General features: G+C 44.7%; 8 protein-coding genes across 8 annotated transcripts; 5 read left to right on the plus strand and 3 right to left on the minus strand.

Moving 5' to 3' along the window:
- Positions 1-61: 61 nt before the first annotated feature.
- On the plus strand, positions 62-2,701 carry L199_004048 (uncharacterized protein; the record flags this gene model as incomplete). The annotated part of the gene is made up of 13 exons (XM_064889776.1): positions 62-201; positions 269-409; positions 473-751; positions 816-918; positions 982-1,050; positions 1,106-1,210; positions 1,268-1,352; positions 1,409-1,476; positions 1,554-1,774; positions 1,858-2,181; positions 2,239-2,353; positions 2,414-2,503; positions 2,600-2,701. 13 exons carry the CDS (start codon positions 62-64, stop codon positions 2,699-2,701), a joined length of 1,842 nt encoding a protein of 613 aa, XP_064745848.1.
- A 412-nt stretch (positions 2,702-3,113) lies between these two features.
- Positions 3,114-4,793, minus strand: L199_004049 (uncharacterized protein; the record flags this gene model as incomplete). The annotated part of the gene is made up of 5 exons (XM_064889777.1): positions 3,114-3,710; positions 3,812-3,951; positions 4,023-4,078; positions 4,234-4,486; positions 4,661-4,793. The coding sequence occupies 5 exons, from the start codon at positions 4,791-4,793 to the stop codon at positions 3,114-3,116; spliced, it is 1,179 nt and encodes a 392-aa protein (XP_064745849.1).
- Positions 4,794-5,154: 361 nt separating this feature from the next.
- On the plus strand, positions 5,155-6,140 carry L199_004050 (uncharacterized protein; the record flags this gene model as incomplete). Its single annotated transcript, XM_064889778.1, has 3 exons — positions 5,155-5,172; positions 5,239-5,649; positions 5,811-6,140. 3 exons carry the CDS (start codon positions 5,155-5,157, stop codon positions 6,138-6,140), a joined length of 759 nt encoding a protein of 252 aa, XP_064745850.1.
- Positions 6,141-6,749: 609 nt separating this feature from the next.
- On the minus strand, positions 6,750-7,955 carry L199_004051 (uncharacterized protein; the record flags this gene model as incomplete). The annotated part of the gene is made up of 3 exons (XM_064889779.1): positions 6,750-6,952; positions 7,018-7,513; positions 7,683-7,955. 3 exons carry the CDS (start codon positions 7,953-7,955, stop codon positions 6,750-6,752), a joined length of 972 nt encoding a protein of 323 aa, XP_064745851.1.
- Positions 7,956-8,344: 389 nt separating this feature from the next.
- L199_004052 (uncharacterized protein) lies at positions 8,345-12,243 on the plus strand (the record flags this gene model as incomplete). The annotated part of the gene is made up of 14 exons (XM_064889780.1): positions 8,345-8,366; positions 8,426-8,623; positions 8,687-8,885; positions 8,970-9,108; positions 9,173-9,549; positions 9,631-9,910; positions 9,961-10,155; positions 10,217-10,479; positions 10,537-10,974; positions 11,048-11,261; positions 11,332-11,419; positions 11,494-11,612; positions 11,676-12,077; positions 12,196-12,243. The coding sequence occupies 14 exons, from the start codon at positions 8,345-8,347 to the stop codon at positions 12,241-12,243; spliced, it is 2,982 nt and encodes a 993-aa protein (XP_064745852.1).
- Positions 12,244-12,698: 455 nt separating this feature from the next.
- L199_004053 (uncharacterized protein) lies at positions 12,699-15,111 on the plus strand (the record flags this gene model as incomplete). The annotated part of the gene is made up of 13 exons (XM_064889781.1): positions 12,699-12,722; positions 12,799-12,894; positions 12,968-13,089; positions 13,182-13,351; positions 13,414-13,599; positions 13,661-13,863; positions 13,950-14,296; positions 14,359-14,452; positions 14,507-14,601; positions 14,664-14,695; positions 14,755-14,814; positions 14,870-14,972; positions 15,054-15,111. The coding sequence occupies 13 exons, from the start codon at positions 12,699-12,701 to the stop codon at positions 15,109-15,111; spliced, it is 1,590 nt and encodes a 529-aa protein (XP_064745853.1).
- A 3,414-nt stretch (positions 15,112-18,525) lies between these two features.
- On the minus strand, positions 18,526-19,134 carry L199_004054 (uncharacterized protein; the record flags this gene model as incomplete). The annotated part of the gene is made up of 3 exons (XM_064889782.1): positions 18,526-18,638; positions 18,739-18,984; positions 19,053-19,134. The coding sequence occupies 3 exons, from the start codon at positions 19,132-19,134 to the stop codon at positions 18,526-18,528; spliced, it is 441 nt and encodes a 146-aa protein (XP_064745854.1).
- Positions 19,135-19,745: 611 nt separating this feature from the next.
- Positions 19,746-21,833, plus strand: L199_004055 (uncharacterized protein; the record flags this gene model as incomplete). Its single annotated transcript, XM_064889783.1, has 9 exons — positions 19,746-19,835; positions 19,901-19,949; positions 20,011-20,071; positions 20,137-20,156; positions 20,213-20,302; positions 20,489-21,015; positions 21,095-21,272; positions 21,376-21,458; positions 21,552-21,833. The coding sequence occupies 9 exons, from the start codon at positions 19,746-19,748 to the stop codon at positions 21,831-21,833; spliced, it is 1,380 nt and encodes a 459-aa protein (XP_064745855.1).
- Between the last annotated feature and the right edge of the window lie 252 nt (positions 21,834-22,085).

Here is a 22,085-nt window from a genome sequence, read left to right on the forward strand (position 1 = left end):
TCTTCCTTTCCTTCTCACATTCAGACCTCTTGACCGCCACTACCTCTGAACACGAGCAAACATGTCAAGTCCACTTACAGCAGGCTTTTGCGAGTTGGTGTTCAACTCTGCCGACGCTCCTGAAGGTGTCACTCCCACTTTACAAGTGTTGAGCGTAAAGAAGATCAACGCTCCTGGCGCTTCTGGACAAGACAGATACAGGTGAGTTCAGCTAGCAGGTGGACGAGGACGAGCCATGTCTCAAGCTGACTCCTATGATGAATCACAGACTGATCTTATCCGATGGAAAACACTTTATCCAAGCTATGATTGCCACCCAGCTCAATGGGATGGTCGAATCGAAAGAGATAGATAGAAACGTATTGATCAAATTGACAGGATATGTAACCAACGCAGTACAAGGTAGAAAGTGAGCTTTTCTTCTCGTGCTGTTCTTTCATGCGAATATAGCTCATACATGGTGATTTTACAGACTCGTGATCATCCTTCAACTGGAGACTGTACCATGGAATGGAGAGAAGATTGGTAATCCCACCAACATCGAACAACAACAGCAACAAGGAAATCAATCCACATCCACATCAGCTGCACCAGCGCCGGTACCCAAACAGGAAGTCGGCGGGTTCCAAGCTAGACAACAGTCGGCTACTGGAAGAGGTGGTGCTCAAGCTAGAGCGGGTGCAGGTGGAAGAGGAAAAGCTGAAGTTGGTCCGTTATATCCTATCGAAGGATTGAGTCCTTATCAGAACAAGTGAGTCAACCAGCTGAAGGCTAGCCGACTTCCGCTGTTAGCTGATATAGCGACTAAATTGTAGATGGACCATCAAAGCTCGTGTCACCCAAAAATCAGATATCAAACATTATTCCAATCAACGAGGTGAAGGAAAGTTGTTCAGCGTAACCTTCATGGACGAGACTGTGAGTCATATGGTAGACGCTCTCATCACAGATGGAAGGATGCTAGCTGATCGTGATGAATAGGGAGAAATCAGAGCTACAGGATTCAACGAGGCTGTAGATAACTTCTACAATTTACTCGAAGAAGGGAAGGTAAGCTTGTTAGGTCTGAGGTGTATACAGACATCTAGCTGACTCAGGTGATTAGGTATTCTTCATTTCAAGAGCTCGTATTAACATCGCCAAGAAGCAGTTCAGCAATGTTAATAACGAGTATGAGATCATGTTCGAGAACCAAACGGAAATCGAACCTGTTAGTTTATGTAACGGCACTTTTCGTCCGGGGAAATTAGCTGACAACCCTGCATAGTGCGATGATGATACCGTTCCTCAAGTCAAGTACAACTTTAAGGGAATCGATCAGCTAGGAGATGTGCAAAAGGACGAATTATGTGGTAAGTAGATACACACAAGCCGATTGGTGGGTTTCCACTAACAGACAGTATCGCAGATGTCATCGGTATAGTAAAGGAAGTGGGTGAAATGGGAGAAATAACATCAAAGGCTACCAACAAACCTGTAAGTTGGATCATCGCTCATTTTGACCTGTGTGATCTATGTGTTGATCAAGTTGATTAACTGTGATACTTCAATAGTTCGCCAAACGAGATATCCAATTAGTCGATTCTTCCGGTCACAGTGTCCGACTTACCCTGTGGGGTAAGCAGGCCGATACCTTCAAAGCGGACGATCAACCTGTCGTAGCTTTCAAGGGTGTCAAAGTTGGTGATTTCGGTGGTAGATCTTTATCGATGTTCAGCTCTGCGACAATGTCCATCAACCCTGATATTCCTGAAGCTCACCAACTGAGGGGATGGTGAGTTAACGGTTATGACTTCCTCACATTGTTTCCATTCAGCATCAGTCGGGTAATCGATGACTGATGGTTTTACTTGATAGGTTCGACGCGGAAGGCCGAAATACCCAATTCCAACAATACACCAACGCCATGAATAACACTTCCGGAGCAGGTGGAGCAGGTGCGGGAGTCGGCGCCAAACCATCTGAACTCAAGACTATCGGAGAAGCTAAGGATGAAGGATTGGGAATGTCTGAAAAGACAGATTATTTCACCACTTCAGCGACTATCGCTTTCGTTAAACAGGAGACTTTCAGTTATCCAGCTTGTGCGAACCCAGAGGGTTGTAATAAGAAAGTGGTGGATGATGGTTCGGGCTGGCATTGTGAGAAATGTGATAGGAAATGGGATGCACCTATTCATAGGTGAGTGTGCGCGCAAATGAAATGGCTAGGACCAGGCTGACAATCTGCTTATCACAGATATATTCTCTCGATGAACGTAATGGATCATACTGGATCATTCTGGATTACAGCGTTCAACGAGCAAGCTGAACAAATCATGGATATCAGTGCCAACGAGTTGATGAGATTAAAGGTGAGCTGTATTGGCAAATTTGATCGGATTTACCTGGAGCTGATCATGACGCATGTATAGGACGAAGGAAGTGATGTGAATTCGTATTTCCAGAAAGCTACCGGTAAAACACTCACTTTCCAAATGATGGCTAAACAAGATTCCTTTAATGTGAGTTACTCAGCGGATTAGATCATTTTCATACATTCTGGGATCTACTAGAGAAGTGAAGTAAGCAGGCTGACAAGTGTGTTATAATTGATGTAGGACCAACCTAGAGTCAGATATCAATGTAGGAAAGTAGCTCAACCGGATTACGCATCTGACAGTGCTCATTTGATCTCTTTGATCAACTCCATGAACGTATAGATAGATGCATGGTCAGGGTACAGGAAGGTGAATCAGCGATCAGGTTTTACTTGTGACTGTTGTTAAAAGATGATGATCGATGAATGATGGGTTATGATTTCTCTATGTGTATTGTTATATATCAATGTGCATTGTGACCTGGCTGAGGATCTCGATCGAACTATACAACACATGCAATACGTGTGGTGTTTACGCCGACGATCTTGGCTGATAGGTATATGAGATAAGATATAATTCATGTCACTTCGTTTGTATATTAGCGTATTGGAATGGGTATTCGACTAGAAGTAAGAAACATGGAAGAGAAACATACAAGTTGATATATGATAGAGAGAGAGAGATACATGAATCAGAACATGAAGCAGAGAAAGAAAAAACCCCACTTCTATCACTTCCAAGCGATACTAGAATATCATACCTTCCACCTCTCCATCCTCTCTCTTAGACTCTTTATAACCTGTTCATTAATCTGTTCTTGTACCTTCTTCTTTTCATCTTTTGACAATTTCTGTTCACCTTGGTTCAACTCTTTCTCAACTCGCCCGGGAGTAAGATTAAAAGGGTTGAACGATATGGTCCGACCGTCAGAAAGCGATATATGAGATAATGGTTCTCCATTTTTATCTACTTCTACTTCCTCCTTGTCATCATGAGTATGATTATTGGTGTTTGCAGCGAGTGACTGACGGAATATTAATGATGGTTCTCTCTTCTTTTTCAATCTACTTGACGATGAAGTCGATTTCGATGAAGGCGTCTTGGAAGATAACATCTTGGCTTCGATCTCTTCCGGATTAGGCAGATCATCGTCACCGTCATTTTCTTCCTCTTCCTCTTCTGAAGTAGAAGCTTCTTCCTGTTCTGATTGTGGACGTGAAGATGAAGTCGGTTTACTCCTCGTAGAGGATTTAGATAGAGGCGAGGTGAGAGGTCTATTGGGATTGGACCGAGAGGCGAACAGAGGTGTGGGTGGTAAGGCAGGGTTGAATATGTGATTTTGGGGTAGGGACTGGCACATGATTGAATATCAGCTATAGGCCTATATCTAATAGGAGACTGGATCCGACAGTTACGTCAGACGTGGTATGCAGTGGTTGCTATGATACTCACACTTGGTCCTTTAGATGTGGAAGGCGCGGCTACACTCTTGCCTTTCCTATTTGCTGCTGACGTAGCAGCTTTACTTCGTGTTTTAGATGAAGGTGGTTGAGCTTTGCGTGTAGAAGACGGTGTTGGAGCATCTCGACGAGCTATGAACCCAATTGTTAGTTCAGCTGCACTGGTGTCGTTCACATCTAGCATAGCTGGAAGATTCACTCACGATTCTTCTTTCCTCGTTCGGGTGAGTTATCTGTGGTTGCAGTACCATTACGTTTCCTGTTATACATGCGCGAAAGTCAGTACAGATTAAATTGTGGTTCTTATACATATCAGTAGAGGACCTCAAGACGATATGCTACGACGCCCTGGGTTTTCCAGTATACTTCACTGGCATGATAAATGGAGATCAACGGAGACAACCCTAAACTCACCTCTTCGCTTTAACAACCTCTTCCCTCTCTTTTTCCTCCTTCTCCTCCCTCACTTTCTCTTTCTTCTCGAAACTTTCCCTTCGTATCTTCTGCAACGTGCCTGCCCATCCACCGCCCCATTTCTTCTCCAATTCAGCTAAGGTCATACCCCTCAGTTCCCTCGGGATAGAAAGGATCTCGGACTCTTCCCTCATTCTGAATGAGGCGAGGGTACGGGAGAGTATTGACCGGAAGTAGAGTGTCTTGTCGGCCACTGAGAACGCATTCAATCGTATATCATCACAGGAGATGAAAGAAGGTATAGTGCGTCGGATCGAACAGTCCGGTGGTGAATCCAGCATGAATCAAATTATTTGAACGGGCAGAAGTGTCAAGTGGATATCAGATCAGCCTATCCAGCTCATCTGAGATCGACGATCGGACTCACCCTCTATATCGAAGTTCGCCAACAGGCCCTGCTTCTCGACTTCACTATACATACTCTTACTCCTACTTTGCGGTGGGGGTGTTGACATCACTACGTTGGTAGGAGGAGCTCTACGAGTTTTGGTGGACGCCATGGTGCCGTTGCTTCTGTGTCTTTAAGGAATATGTTAGATGTTATCGCGCCTTCTGTTGAATGAGATGTGTTGGATAGTTGTAACGAAAGCAAGAGATGAACCAGATTGTTGTTGAAGTTGGAAAGGGAGGCAGTAGATGTAGAGTAGAGAGTCAAACGTTTTGTATGTCCAGAGATGTTAGTCGCGTGTTTACCTCTTCTTGTTTGGGCAGAATCTCCTGATTACGTAAGCCTTGCTGTCGCTTCACTCAACCAACCTCTACCCTTTCAAGCTGATGAGATGGACGTGTTTTGACTTTCTCAGATGCAGCTGTTATGCTGATGTTGATTTATGATAATATCACTGAGAAGCAGTGATCAGTATGACGACGAGCATCACAGTAAGTAACGCGATCACTGCAAGAGATAAAATGAACGCTGACGCTGATATGCACTGGGCTCAACAGGACGCACGATATAATGTCCTTCACCACACACCCTCCTACACTTCTTCATTACTAGTCGACGAACCACCCGAAACAGGTTGGTCGGTAATGCCAGGCTACGATGAAACTCTCAATATACCTATCGAACTTGAACCACCGAGATTTGATGCGGATGAGACTCTGCCTAATCAGATACACCCTTCATACCCCTATGGTCGACCACAAAGTCTAGGAAAGAAACCAGGTGGAAGTAAAGGGAAGGGAGTAGGTAATCTATTGGGTACGATTGGTATCGGTATGTCGATGAACCTGAGAGGTGGAGAATGGACTGGAGAAACCGGGAGGACTGGGGGTCAATGGCAAGAATGGGGGCTGGAAGAGGTGAAAAGCTCGGGTGGGGGAGGAAGGAGGGAAGTACCTCCCGGAATGGCTGTGAGTAATGTCCTTTCGGAGCGTGATATTGTGGAACAAGTGGCCGAAGGTACCATCTACTTCATGCGTCTCAGGAGACCTTCTGCGGAGAGAGGCTACGTACTATGTCAATCATGAAGGCGTGAGTAGCCTACTGACTGACCCTGTATTCATGTATGTAGGGAGCCAAACGACCGCCTTCTCCACCTTCACCATCTCTTCACCCAAACTCAATCCCACCACCTCGTTCGATGCACTTACGCCGTCTGATCGAACGACAACAATCATCGCCATCCTTACCGAATGAAGGGTTCGATGCACCAGTCCCGAATGAAACGTATGATGAACCTAGTTCACCTCAGCAACAACAGCAGCAACAAAATCAGCCTATAGAACAGACGAGGAACAATAGGAATGTGGTGGCTACAGGGAGTGAGAGGGAGAACGAAGATGAGGATGGCAATGGGCAAGGAGGGAGTGAAGAGGACAGAATGGATGACGAGGAGGATTGATTGGTCTGAAATAGTGTTCTGTCTGTACTTGTCACTTTGTTGCTCATTGTATCATATGATATCGATTTCTTATGCATGACTGACGACGCCAAATCCGTATGGCTATGCCACAGAGTGGTTTGACAAGAGAACAGCATAGAGCTCAGTCTTTTAAGCCATATAAAGTTTCAAATCGAGCGCTATGCTGTTCTCATGATGACAGGAGAAACGCATAGCCACGCAATGAGTACAATTGGAACGATAGCCTATGCGGTTCTTCAAACAAATACACAGGGTTTTCACATGATCAAGTGATATTTTTTCCCGGAGAAACGCATAGGAGTATATTTGGAACAAATAGCAATGGGCTTTATGCTGTTCTCTGTTCCATGGCGTATAACCAACCAGTAGGTGGCTTCTCTGATCGGAGAACAGCATAGAGTCGATGTCATCAACATTGGAACGATAGACGATACGTTTCTCGATCAAGTATGAGTAAGGGCAATTGTGAATTTTTGCATTACAGTACATGCATGAAAGGACTATATAATGTTGAGTTATTCGATTCGTGGTGCATACATATATCTCCTGCTCATACTCTTCTCGTAGTCCAACTGCTAATTTGCCCTCTCATCTACCTAACTGAGCTCGAACAATCTCTTCCAGCCTGCCCTTGACTCTGGGCGCTATAGAGCCGTTCAACGCTGCTGTCCAAGAAGCGATTTGAATAGCTTGTTCGGATGACTTGGATGGTAGAGGGGATAGAATCGGGATAGGAGATGAAGGGAATTGAGGTGTGGATAGGGATTGGTGCGTTGATGATGTTTTACGAGCTACAGGACAAACTGGTCAGCTTGTCTTTCATTGTGTGATTCGAGGTATTGGAATAGCAGCTCACGATGACCCAAGCCAATGATTACACTACTCTTGCTGGATTGCAACAACAAGGGGTTCTTACCGAACAAACCGTTCTTGGAATGATCGGCAACTTCGAACGTTAGTTGTCGTTTAGGTAGCATCACCCTTTTCTCTCTCGCATTTAATTTGGGTGTATCTCTTGATGCTCCCCGTCTATTACCTGCTCTGGCATTTCTCTGGTTCTGCCCTTGTCCTTGTCCTTGTCTATTGTTTGTCCGGTTATTCTCCTTTCTTTGTCTTCTGATCACATCAGGAGGTAAAGACGATCTGGAAGGTGATTCGCTGATCACATCCAACGATACATCTTTCAAAGATCCTTTTCGAGAGGTAGAAGTAGAAGTGGATGGACCGGAAGAAGTAAGATCTGAATTCTCGAAGAAGTTCGATTCTTCTTGGATATTGTTGATATCAAGTGTATCTTTGTTTTCGTTGGACGCTCGAGGGTTCAAAGTGATTCTGGATTTGGTTTCGTTGCGCTATTAACGTTGGAAGTATGACATATAGTCAGCACAATCGCTGTATGGAAAATTAACGATCTATCTCTCGAAGCTAAAGCCCTCTACAGTTCAGAGCTCCTGACGTGGCTGTAACCCTCTTCTGGCATTCGTCCACACAGCAGTTACCAATATTCGATGAACAACTCACACCTTTCTTCGCCTGTTGCCTTTCAATTCTCACTCCTGAAGTTTCTTTGAACAGATCTTTCCTGACCGAAGGAGATATGTTGATCTTGAGATCCGTAGGTAATTGACGTTGTCTCCCGGGTTGAGTTCTGAATCCAAGAGCTTCAGCTGATTTCGGTTGAGGGGGTAATTCAGGTTCGTTGGAGTAGTACCTGGGTACTGAGGTGAACAAGGAGCGGGAGGTGATCCCATGTCGGGCTGAGCGAGAAATAAGGGATGTGGTTGGTCGTGACATCTTGAAGGGTCGATGTGAGGGGGACTGCTCGTCTATATTATCTTGTGTCTTATCGAAAGTGTAACCCTACATATGTATGCACTTTTGTGAGCTACATGACAGGAAGGGTGGTTTCCGACTTTCTGGGATAAAATGGATTAAATCAGCGGGTCGATGATTATTTTTCCCTGTGAAATGCCACATTCACCTGTTCTAGCAGACCATCTAACATCGAATGTCGATTGCTTGCTGCTTGATTCCTGCAAATCCAATAACAACCACCTTGCATAGCTGCAGCATCCGTCAATCTCGCACATCTAAGACCGAAAAAGCAGTCCGAATCGTATTGTGACTGCCCAAGATCTTTACATCCCCAGGAAAGTCACATTCATCCGTCCAATCGACTCAAAATGTCCACCGAAGATTACGATGGTGCGTCTATTCCGAGTTAAGCAGACGGATACATCGCTGACATTGCTTTTGTCTTGTAGAGTTTGGTAACTATATCGGAGGAGATTTAGAATCAGATGAAGAATCCGATGTGGAGATCGTCCCATCTGCACCATCTGCTCCTGGACCTTCTGCTCCCGCTCAGAGTTATGCTCCATTAGAAGGATTGGAAGATGAAGATGAGGAGATGGAAGATGATGAGGATAGGGGCATGCAAATGACCTTACATGGTGTTGATGGTCAGTGATTCGTACTGTCTCCTTATAGGAGTTGTCCAGCTGATGGTTCTGAGGCGTATGTAGGTACAGCAGGTAATCAGGTGGTTTTACATGAAGATAAGAAGTATTACGCTACGGCTGAAGAGACTTATGGTGAAGATGTAGAAGCGATGGTTCAGGAAGAAGATTTACAACCTCTTTCTGAACCTATCGTAGCTCCTATCAAAGTGAAGAGATTCACCGTACAGGAGAAGGACTTGCCGGAGACTAGATTCGATAGAAAGTTAGTATATCGCTATCTTATGCTCCTGAATTCTATTTGTGAGACTTGAAGGACAAGACTGACGTGATGTACCTCTCAAATCAGCTTCATGATAGATCTGATGAAATACCCAGAGATGATAAGGAATGTGATGGTAGCTGGACACATCCATCATGGAAAAACCTCGTTATTGGATATGTTGGTATTTGAGACTCATCAGATGACTTATGATGTGGATAAGCCCGTGAGTCCTGGAGTCTTCTCCTCTCGTTCCATATTGCAGATTGATGATGATGTGTTATCTTAAGATACGTTACACCGATACACATGTACTATCGCGTTCCCGAGATATCTCCATCAAATCAGGACCTATGTCATTGGTCTTGCAAAACTCAAAGGGGAAATCCAGCTTAGTCAACATAATCGATACTCCCGGACACGTCAATTTCGTGGATGAAGTGGCGTCCGTCGGTAGATTGGTTGATGGTGTGGTACTAGTGGTGGATGTGGTTGAAGGTGTCATGCACAACACAGAACAAATCATCAGACATGCTTTACAGGAGAAGTTGAATTTGGTACTAGTGGTGAATAAGATGGATAGGTTGATATTGGAATTGAGATTACCTCCTAGTGAGGCCTTCTTCAAGATCAAGCATACTATCGAAGAAGTGAACTCTATCATTGCGTAAGTGGACACGGGTATAGCAATCCGTAAAAGACTCGAATGACAACTCAAATTGATGTCACCTATCTAATCCAACTATAGATCGATTGATCCTGATGACTCTTACCGGCTCTCACCTGAACGTGGAAACGTCGCATTCGCGTCGACGCAAATGGGATGGTGTTTCACTCTTCGAACATTCGCATCTATGTATTCAGATACGTTCGGTTCCTTCGACGTAGATGAATTCGCATTGAGATTATGGGGAAATATCTACTTCGATCAGGAAAAGAGGAAATTCACGAGGAAACCCGCAGATGTAGAATCAAAGAGGTCTTTCGTGCATTTCATTTTGGAGCCATTATATAAATTGTACACACAGGTCAGTGTCATCTCACTTGTCAAGTGCTTTTACTGATTTGGGGTGTACAGGTGTTGAGTGAAGATTCCGAGACGTTGAAAGAGACATTAGCAGATCTTCGGATAACACTTAAACCTGCTGCGTACAAGATGGATGTTAGACCCTTGTTGAAGGTGGTCCTAGAAGCGTTCTTCGGTCCTTCGACCGGGTTGGTGGATATGATAACGGAACATGTTCCTTCGCCTATAGCGAACGCCGAGACCAAGGTGAGCTTATACACGATGGCACGGTCAAACTATGTGACTATAGCTCACGCATTCAATTTAGGTACGGCACACCTACACCGGTCCTCTCACTTCCGATTTGACTGATTCGATGGTGAAATGTGACTCTCAAGGTCCAACAGTTGTCCACGTCGCCAAACTTTACCATACCTCTGATGCTGAGACATTCAGAGCATACGGCAGAGTCATGAGTGGTACTGTGAAAGTAGGACAGGCAGTCAAGGTATTGGGAGAAGGATATTCACTGGAAGACGAGGAGGATATGGTCTCGGCTATAGTTGAGGGGGTGTTGATCGATGAGTCGAGGTGAGCTTCTGGTATAACCTATTGTACTAGATCGTGAAGCTCATGAAACGCGATCAGGTATACCGTTGATGTTCCGAGCGCCGGAGCAGGTAATTTAGTCTTACTCTCCGGAGTAGACGCATCGATATCCAAAACGGCTACGATCGTCTCCAAAGATATCGAAGACGATTTATACATATTCAAACCCATCAAACATATCACTTCATCCGTTGTCAAAATTGCCGTCGAACCAATCTCACCATCAGAATTACCCAAAATGTTAGAGGGTTTGAGGAAAATCAATAAATCTTACCCATTGGTCACTACCAAAGTTGAAGAGTCAGGTGAACACATAATATTGGGTACCGGAGAATTATACTTGGATTGTATATTACATGATCTGAGGAAGGTGTTCTCAGAGATAGAAATTAAAGTTTCTGATCCTGTAACCAAGTTCTGTGAGACGGTAGTGGAAACTTCGGCTTTGAAATGTTATGCTGAGACACCAAATAAGAAGTGAGTGGACCTGTCTTCCCGCTGTGTAATTGCATGATGATTAACTCAAGCTGATTGGGTTTCCTTCTTGCAGAAACAAACTTACGATGATCTCAGAACCGTTGGAAACCGGTATAGCGAATGACATCGAGTCTGGAAAGGTTACGATGAGAATGACAAATAAGGAGAGAGGTAAATTCTTTGAGAGCAAATACCAGTGGGATCTGCTGGCTTCGCGTAATATCTGGGCTTTCGGTCCTGAAGAAAACGGTCCTAATGTTTTGATCAACGACACTTTACCTTCTGAGGTAAGTTGGCTGTTCTCTTGTTGGATCTCAAGACGTTCTTGAGCTGACCGGATTCGTGAATTGTTTCTAGGTGGATACTAAATTGCTGAGCAGCGTTAGGGAGAGTGTCAAACAGGGATTCCAGTGGGGTACAAGGGAAGGACCATTGTGTGACGAACGTGAGTCGGATTAGCTATCAAGCTATAGATGCGTTGCGAATGTAGTCGCTGATGGAGGTTTTTCGCTCGTTCAGCGATCCGAGGCGTCAAATTCAGGATTCTCGATGCTAATCTAGCGCAAGAACCAATCTATCGAGGTGGTGGTCAGATTATTCCTACAGCTCGACGAGTGTGCTATTCATCATTCTTACTCGTGAGTTGAAGTAATATCAGGTGGACAAGTTTGATCAGCAGCTCATGGTTGTTTATCATCTAGGCAACTCCCCGTCTACTTGAACCGGTCTACTATGTAGAAGTACAAGCTCCCGCCGACTGTGTAGCAGCAGTATACACCGTCCTGTCTCGACGAAGAGGACACGTAACCCGTGACATACCTAAACCCGGTTCACCCCTATACACGGTCAAAGCGCACATGCCAGTACTAGATGCCAATGGGTTCGAAACTGATCTACGTACAGCGACGATGGGTCAAGCCTTCGTACAGATGTCTTTCGATCATTGGTCGGTCGTTCCTGGAGACCCAACAGATTCGTCCATCCAACTCAGACCACTTGAACCTGCCACTGGACAAGCGTTAGCTAGGGACTTAGTTTTGAAGACGAGAAGGAGGAAGGGTTTGAGTGATAGTATCGCTGTAGCCAAGTATTTGGAAGATGAGGTAAGTCCCCGTTTTATCGTCACGCAGATAGGCCGTGTTTGGCGAAGATCGCATGGTATAGCAGGGACTAGCGGCTCTAGGATCAAAGCTGATTGAATTATCTTTCTTGTTTACACAGACAATCATTGCTATTAGCGCATCAGGGAACGCAGATCTACTAGGATAGAGAAAGAGGCGAAGCAGATCGAGTGATTTGGAACAAGCATAAAAGCAACGGAAAAGCGTCGCGTAGAAGACGTGGACAGCATGCATATCTTGAATGCATCGATATAGTAAGACCATACATGGAGCACAGATGGAGGGATGCGAGCTGTCCAATTGGGCTGCATGCAATTGACTCAGCAGAAGATAAAACGATAAAACGGCTTGCTTGGTAATACTGATGATGCCAAGCGAAGCGGGTGTCGGTTAACTCGCCTAATCGCGCCATGATAAACTCGCAAACGAAAGAATTTTCGATTCGATGGTAGTTATAAATGATACCATCGCTCTTCTTCAAGTATATATATATACCTGCGACGAATTGATGTCTTTCTCTTTCTTGTGTTTATCTTCATGTATATATGACTACTGTCATTCGCATTGTGCATATAGTACTCTTGTACATATCATAGAATATCGATGAGAGACGTTATAAGAGATTCTGTGAGTATCAGCGATTCCACCGATCGCGCGATGAAAATGACTGACGTAATGAATTGAACCTTGCGAGTACTCGTAGTATTTCGGTCATTTGTTAAGACTTGTACACAAACCTCATTATTTGAGGTATGCAGAGGAAGAAGATGGATTCGTCATACCGAAATTCGATCAGGCTGTGAGCATATCACTCCACGCTTTCTTCATTGGAAGGATGTTGTGCTGATATAGTTTCGTGTGTGTGAATGAAGGAAGAGGTGAAAGATGGTGACAGACAGATGATCAATACCGATAGTCTACCTAGCGTCAGAGGAGTTGATCTGCATTTGGTGACTTGGTATGGTCCAAAGGACAGTGAGAATCCCCGTAACTGGTGAGTAGGATACCTCAAGATCCCGCCAGATTAGGGAATCATGGTGCAACTACAGTTTATATTGAACGAATGAGGTTGACCGGTCGATACAGGACACTGGACAAGAAATGCTATGTGGTATTCCTGATAATGATTCTCACCACCACGGTGTATATTGGTTCGGCGATCTATTCACCAGCTCTTGAACAAGCGTCCGAGTACTTCGACGTATCTACTACAGTGGGTTCTTTGGGTATATCTCTGTTTGTCGCTGGTTATGGTGGTAAGTAAGATCAGCAATACATCTCAAGCGAATATTGCTGAGCTAGTGTGCGCATCTTCTAGTTGGCCCATTATTCTTGTCGGGACCAAGTGAAGTGCCTGCGATTGGACGCACGTCGATCTATATCATAACGCTATTCATCTTTTTCATACTCAACATCCTAACTGCTCTTGTAACGAATTTTGCCGGGTTCTGCATTTTGAGATTCTTAGCTGGATTTATGGGTTCACCAGCTCTGGCAACGGCAGGTATGTTCATTAACATCTCCCCGTGATCTTCCAATTGGCATTTACTGATGAAAACCTGTAGGTGCATCCCTCGATGACATGTTCCCATCGCACAAGTTAGCCTATTCAATGGGATTCTGGGGTCTGGCTGCTGAAGCCGCACCAGCAATGGCACCGATCATCTCCGGCTTTGTAGTCGAACATCATGGGTGGAGATGGGCATTCTGGGAGATGACTATAATGTCTGGCTTCAGTCTGATCGTTTTGTTCTTCACTTTACCTGAGGTTAGTCGTTGTTCATTTCAAGTACCGTGAATTGGTTGCCCGTCGATTCATGCCATCCCACTAACACTTGCTTCATGACTTTGTAGACTTCTCCGGACACGATCCTGCTTCGAAGAGCTCAGCGTATACGTCAGAAGAATGGCAATTGGCATTACCAGTCTCAGTCGGAAATCACCCATGCAGCATTACCATATCGGCAAATAGTCGTAGACTCGCTGCTACGCCCGATAGCTCTGACATTTACAGAGCCCATCATCATCGCCATCAATTTGTACACTGGACTAGTATACGCCACTTTGTACAGCTTTTTCGAGAGTTTTCCCCTGGTGTATGAACAGGGATATGGCTGGAGTCTTGGTGTCTCGACACTGCCTTTTGCGGCTTTGTTCATTGGATCGTTCACTGGCTGGGTCATATACTGCTTCTGGAATTGGTAAGTCTCCTTCGCTCCTTAATAGCTGAACAGTAGTGCTGATTAATGGATCACGATCACAGGAAATGGGTCGATATACCTTACGATCCTGCGGCTCCGCGGCCAGCACCAGAAACTCGTCTACCTACTGCTTTTATAGGGGCTTTCTGCTTTCCTGTGAGTGATTGCCCGTCGGCCATGTTAGCATTTACGCTTACGAGGACCCTACAGACTTGTGTACTCTGGTTCGCATGGACTGCTATACGATGTCATTGGATAGCACCAGTACTGTCAGGTATACCCTTCGGTATGGGATCGACCCTTATGTGAGCCAGCAGTCTTATTACATTTCAGTCCAGTCAAAAGCTAAATCGTACTTTCGTTATAGTTTCAACCCATTCTTGACATATTTGCCATATGGTGCGTTCCTCCCACTACGCAAACTTCGAATTCTACTCATTCTTTTCAACCCTACTTAGCCTACCCCCGATATGCCGCATCAGCTTTAGCTTCAAACGATTTCTTCCGATCTATGATGGGTAAGTATTATTTGGTGAGACTGATCGGGAATGTAATTGACGTGATGTGGTGAAGGTGCCGGCATGCCTATAGCTGCTCATCCATTGTTCAAGAACCTCGGTGTGGCTTGGGGTAATACGATCATTGGGATCCTTAGTGTAGCCATGATACCCATTCCGTGAGTTGATTCTGCACTACTTCAATATAAAGTGTTTCCTGGCATATCTGAATGCTGATGACAAGTCATATAATGTCGTAGCTTCGTTCTCTACCGAGCTGGTCCCTGGTTGCGTAAGAATAGTAAAATCGCTTTATAGTATCATCCTTCTCAGATAGGTATCACTGCTCTGCTCAATCATCAAATAGAATATAGAGGTTCGATCACATACGATTGACCAAACGGAATAAAGGAATGTCGGAAAATGTATGTATCATATTATGGACATCACAGCTCCGCGTTCTGAATTGGAAAAAATACTGCTGGAATTTCATCGCGTGCAGCGACGTATCAATGAGGCTCGGAACGTCTTCATGAGTGTCAGGAATTCGATACAGTACAGGTAAATGACCGTTGCCAATCTGATGATCTTTCCTCTATCCAAGATATAGAACGACATTTTCAATCAAACTACCATCTTCTTCTGCCTTCATAGCTATTCTGGGAGGTAACATCAACCCGGTCTCGATATCTCTCGGTAACGTAGGCGGTTGTGACGGCGTAGGGTAAAGTCTAGAGACTGGATATGGATTTTGGATCTGGGAAGACGAAGGAAGGGATTGATGAGGCCCGTTTAATTTGTGAATTTCATTTTTCAGGATGTATGTCAAGCCTAGAGAGGCTGAAAGGGCTATCGCACCCAGTAAGAAGGGTCTTTGGGGGAACGTCATCTTCCTTGGAAATTTCAAATGGGATGAAAAGTATCGTCGATCAAGATATAGGTGAAGATGAGTTCTGCTCGAATGATTGGGCAATAGTTTACGAGTGAGGGCTTGTCGATGAGTAAATCGGATAGATGCTGTATTGTTGTTGTTGATCTTGTTATTGCTGTGTTGAACTACTGTCACAGTATTGTACAAAACGAGGTATCTGAATCATACGATAGCAATAAGACCGGAATCTTGCTATCTAAACAAACGAAGTCACCTTACTGTGCATTTCCGTATCGTCAGATTTACTCCTTTCATCATCATTCCCATTTTCCTTTCTTTGGTCCGATATAGTACTGTATGAAAGAAAGGAAAGATACAGCAAAGGACGGTAAACCCTAAAGACAGTATCGAATACGCTGATCCCCCGGAGCTAGCTCCGTTTGAATCATGCAGTGGTCCTGCTATTTAGATACGTTCCGTATATTCATTCAGAATGCCCAAAATTCCACGGTAACTGCCAGTTTGGCTTGCTGGCAAATCACCAATATATATACAGCATGATCTGATCGCTGAGAGGATGAGCTACGTCTGCATAAATCACATCACCGGACTGCCGCTCTGAGTTTCAGTTCAACGTAGGGTGTACAAACAGTACCATACGACTCTGTACATAGCTTCGGTGATGATAATGATGACGACACTCTGACTTGGGGTCCTGCATACGCAACTCAACACAGAGGTGTTCCTTGCATTCCATATATATGTGTGTAAGTGTTTTCACCGGATGGCAGTTGGTCAACAGACGAATGGTCTTCTTCAAAAGCGAGTGGCGAATACTGAAGCTATTCATCGACATGAGTAAAAGACCGTCCGAAGAGCAACTGATCAAAACAGGTAAAGCTAAGATTCATCAAACTCATTTTCATCTTTCGGCAGTGATGTAAATCAACCAGACAGTGGTGTAGGTGCAGATCATTCGAAAATTCCTGAGAAAGACGGTCATATCGATCGCAAGGATCAGCAAGGTACATGTGGAGTCAAAGATTGTCGAGTGAGCGGATACGCCCTTCCAGCTTAGCCAACGGTCTCATGTCATGTAATGATCAATTGATCTCAATACAGTTATGTCAGCCAGGCATGAATGTGGGTGATTCGATGTTATAACATTCGGATACGTATTTGATTAGGCTGATGACTGAATTACCTTTACCCTGCGGACCTAGTCGATCTGCGGGTACGTAGATAAACAGAAGACCAAGTTGGTAAGCGGGATTTGTTGGCCATAGCTTAAAAGCAATTGTCCAAATCATGGATGCATCGGTGTAACATAAATGAGCAATTAAGCAAAAGTTTCGAAAAATGGATTGAAAAACAGGAGCAGTTCGAGTTTGCAAAATTGAGGTACAGATATTGTGATCTCCAGAACCCTAGTGATCGCCTGAAAGTAATTTATCAGTATCGAAATGAACGACACCATCAAAGAGCCAAGAGCCAAACCAAGCGGTATCAATCAGCCCGAGTCCATGATTCTTGTGTTTAAACTCTATGGAGAGAGGACTCACATAACACTCGTATCATCCCTAACGCTCCTAGCTGCGCCTCCTCCCAACTCAGATTCATCTCATGTACTTTCTTATCTCCATCTCCATCTAGGCCGTTCCTGATCAGGTCTGTGGCAGCATTATCATCCTCAAATAACCATTGACCCCTTGAGTCCTCGGGTGCGGTGCCGGGTAAATCTTCAGCTGGGTATCGACGGATATTTCCAGGTTCCAATTAGGGAAAGTGAGAAGGTAAGTCTTTCTTAGGAATGGGAGGGTGTTTGGGATGAGTTGAATGTGCTGATAAGAGGAGAATCACCTCCTCGGAAGAGAGTCTGTCCCATACTGTTCCACCATGAATGAGAATGATAAATCAGCTGTTCGTCTTCTACTGAGAAGACTTGTAGGTTTGAAGGATTATTGAGTGCTTACATCCATCAGTAGCAATAACCAAGAATTTCAATTTCTCATTATCATCCTGTTGGTATGTACAAAGGTACGATCAGTCGAGTCAATTAAAGAGGTACAAAGGAAAGGATGTGTATAGGATGTGTGTACAGCTTTTTGCATCCTTGGCTTCGCCTCAACTGCGCCCCACTCTAACCCTAGTCGGGTGGCAAAGATATATGCGAGTCATATATTCCCATGTCAACTTTGATCTTGTGTCTCGCCCATATCCGTCAATCTCTCTATAGCTTCAAGACAGGAGTCAACAAGACAATCAGTATGGAACCAAACAAGGAACAACCTTCAGCCAACGTCGGGATGAGTAAGGGTGAGTATCCTCTATTTGGCATATATCCCCACACAATTGGTTCCTGCTGATAGATGACCGAACCTGCCAGTCGCACAACCTTCCAACGAGAATCGACAGCAACAACAATCGCAGGCACAAGGTGAAGAAGTCAGCAGACTTAGAGGGGGTGGATGTTGCGCATGGTTGACTTGCGGTGTGAGTCTGACTTCTTATCAGTTGTCATCACCGTGACGAATGCTAAGTCCCATGGTTGTCGAATCTCATAGTTGTGTACTTGCGCATGTTGGGAGATCTGCTGTGATTAGGTTTGCTACGATCCGGAATGGATGACCTGAACAGAGATATTTCAGTGGAAGGGAATGGGTTGAGGATGGTGATTGCTCATTTGGTCCAAATTGCACGACGAGGATGATAGTCTGGGCTACCTAACCGATACGAGATCGTGGTGAGATGTGAATGATATGTCATTTCTAATGCTATATATGTGAATGTTCAGATGATGTAGTCGTCCTCCCTGATGATCATTCTGTAATAATCCTGCGTTGTCCTCGTTGAACAGATAATTAATCCGTACATCTACGTTTATTCCTGTTGGGGAAGGGCGTCGAAGGTAATTTGGGAGGTTCTTTGATCGTCGCATTGTCTCCTAATTCTGTTTCGTCTGTCACCCTCAGTTCTACATGAACGGTAAATGAAACAATCAGCACAAACACTCCCAAACACCCAAACAGAGATAGAGACAGGCGAGGTAATTCGTCTCGAGAACCATCACTCACTCCACGTTCCATCCTCATCCTGTACACCTTGCACCACATTCTTCCTCAAGAATTGAGCAGTCTCCTTCCACTCTTCTATCCTTTTCTTTATCTCACCTTCTTCCACCTGTTCTTCGACTATCGGCTGGAAAGTGGCATCGGGGGATGAACGCAGTTCGGCTGAACCTGGTTGAGGCGGTGTGAGCGATGGGGAAGAGAATGTTTGACGTAGGACAGATAACATTTGGACATGTCTTGTTGGATCGCCTAGTAAAGGGGAGAGCCAACATATTAGTCATGATATCTCATAGGTATGTGCGATATGATGGACCCACCATTGAACGTTATTCGGGATGCTCTCAGCATGGATCTATAGGCTGATCTAGCGGCCGGTTTGAGAGAGGCGGGGAATGACATATCGGTGGCTAAATGGGGATGGAGGTTGATTGAGAATGGAGGAGAGTGTGTAGCTCTGTGTATATACCTATGAAGTATAGTATCTTTCTGCTGATTCGATTATCTGTCACTGTACCACCTTCATAAGTCATCACCTTAACCTGGACGTCCATCTTGATTTCCATCTTTTTCTTTTGCTCGACGCTGTGGGCCGAGAAGCGGAGAAGCGGAAACCACCGCCCACGTGACAAATTACGTAATTGGTTCAATGGTGTAAACAAATCACGGCCATAGGGTGAAGATAAAAACATTACTAGGTGTAGTGTATGTGTTTCTCCACTACTCTTATCGCTCTTGGCATACACTCCTTGATCATACTCGTCTCACATACCGGTACTGTCGGAGTGACAACTAGAACCAAACGGTAGCGAACAAGATCCTTTGAGCTTCTCGCGTCATTGGTGCAGCGTCAACATCTCACCTATGGGTATATAGAGCACCACCAAGATCTTGATTGTTGTCTCACTCGGTACTACACATCACCGCCTCCTCAACATCTCCTCAACATCTCAACAACATCTCAGCAATATCTCAGCAGAAACTCATATCGTCTCTATAGTCCTCGTACAAGCATGAACACCCTCCTGATATCTCTCACAACATTCCTCGTGCTGGCTTTACATGCCCAGGCTGCTATAACAGGTCAACAGTATTGTAATAGGGTTAGTACCTTGCTATTATGTGCCTTGTCTGCCCTCAGTTGCTGATCACCTCATTCGCCGTCTAGTACATGTGTGTAACTGGACAGCATGACAGCGACAAAAATCTTGATACTTGTGAGTCTCAATGAGTCCATGCTATCCTGATTGTAGTCACTGACACCGTGAAATCCTGTAGATACACTTCAACCGCCTATTGGGACGAATATCCCTGTGAGCCAATTTGGCTGGATTGCGATGTAAGTCTTCCTTCAACGCTACTCTTGATCAACCCTCGACTGACACGTTAATATCGTGCGACCAGTGGATTTGGCAATACTATGAGTGAGCTGCTTCCCTTCAAGACCAGAAGAGGGTAACAGCTGACCTGTGGAGACCAGTCAATACACCTATGGTCATAGCCTGGCCCAACTCTGATGGCTCGATCACTCTCTCGCAGCGGAAAACGAGCAATCACGTTACTCCTATTGGTAAGTCACTCTGTCGCTAACCTAGACCCAGAGATCTGGTATTATATCGCTGTGCACTCCTAATTTCATTTTCTTCCGAGGGCAAACGTACTCCTCCCAGGAACATGATGCATCAATCTATTTCACTCGCATTTCGTTTTGAGCTTCTTGCTGATCCCTCCATCTTCTTATGCTTGCAATTTCTAGTCGATTCGAACCCACCTCGGAAAGCTACCCTTCTGAGCTCCTCATCATTCTCCAACTCCTCCACTACATCTATAACCTTCACTGTCCCTTCCAACTCCAGTGCCACCAACTCTACCAATCTCATATGGGCTTATGGGAACAAGAATCCAGGCAGTTCGTCATCTTCTACGTCTAGTCTGGCTCAACATCTAGCAAGTGGGAATACGCAAATATCATTGTTGGCCAATTCTCTGCCTAATACAACGACGACGAGTGGTAATGGAACCACGTCGGTATCTGCAGGAGGAAGTACAGGTGGTAGTTCTAAGCAAGTCTTGATAGCTCATGTAGCTTGTGGAGGGATAGCCACGATGGCGATATTGCCGATAGGTATATTGGTACCGAGAATATCGAGAGGTTTGACCATGCACGGATGGTGGTTCCCTGTGCATGGAGCTTTGAATGGTCTGATAGCTTTCGGATTGATCGTAGCTGCTTTTGGTATCGCCAGGGCAAATTTCACTGGAGGGTTCAATTCGACTCATAGGGTGAGTTGACTTATCTTATCGTCACCGTGGTCTTAATGTTTCTCAAATGACCTCATGCTAATTGTTTTCGTTGCTCCAGAAACTTGGCTTGACCCTCTTCATCTTATCGATCATCCAGACTCTACTGGGTATATTAACACATTGGTGGCAACCCAAACATCGCTTGCAAACCAAAAGCGGTAGAGGTCCGGTTAATTTATTGCATATGATATTGGGCTTGGTCGTAGTGGGTATAGGATTTGGTACGGTTTGGTGGGGTGAGTAGAAATACCTTTCCTCCCTCGAGGTATAAAAGGCAGAAGAAAAAATGCTGGCTGATGATCGATGATGTTGGCTGATAATTATGATGTGTAATTCCAGGCCTAGACGAAGAATGGGAAAGATGGTCAGGAAGTGGGAAACCCAATGTAGGATGGAAAGTCGGATGGGGCTTGGTAGTCGGTGTGAGTGTCTAATGGGACTTATTTTGCCCTCGCCATATCATGTCGTATATCGCGATCTGTTGACTGACAGTCAAATTTGTTGATCGTCTATAGATCACTGCTCTGGCCTACTTAGGCGGCTTCTACTTCTTACCCCGACAACTGAGGATGGAGAAAGAAAGACGTCAATGGGCATCCAACGTATCGAATGGGAATGGACATCCAACAAGCAAGTTCGTGCCGACTACAAGCAATAATAGCTCGTTGCCACCGCCACCACCGCCAACACATACTCGTCCACTTCAACCACCACAATCTGTGGTCATTACCAATACGAATACTAGTACGGGATACGTACCTCCTCCGCCACCTAGGAGGTTACCACCTCGTATATAATCGGTATTATTTGCTACCAGGAGGAAAATGCTGGGTGAGGATTGTTGTATATTGGATGTTTACTATTTATCTCTAATACCTATAGATATACTGTATGAAATGAAGATGATTCGAGCGATTGCTTTTAACATGCGAATGCGCATGCGAATCCAAACGTGACATATTTGAAAGTTGATGGAATAACTAAATAATGTAAGACAACTTTTTGCCAGCAAAAGGTAACACTGATTCATTGTTAAGTGTATAAAACAA

This window comes from Kwoniella botswanensis, chromosome 1, assembly GCF_036426115.1.
Source record: "Kwoniella botswanensis chromosome 1, complete sequence".
NCBI lineage: Eukaryota > Fungi > Basidiomycota > Tremellomycetes > Tremellales > Cryptococcaceae > Kwoniella > Kwoniella botswanensis.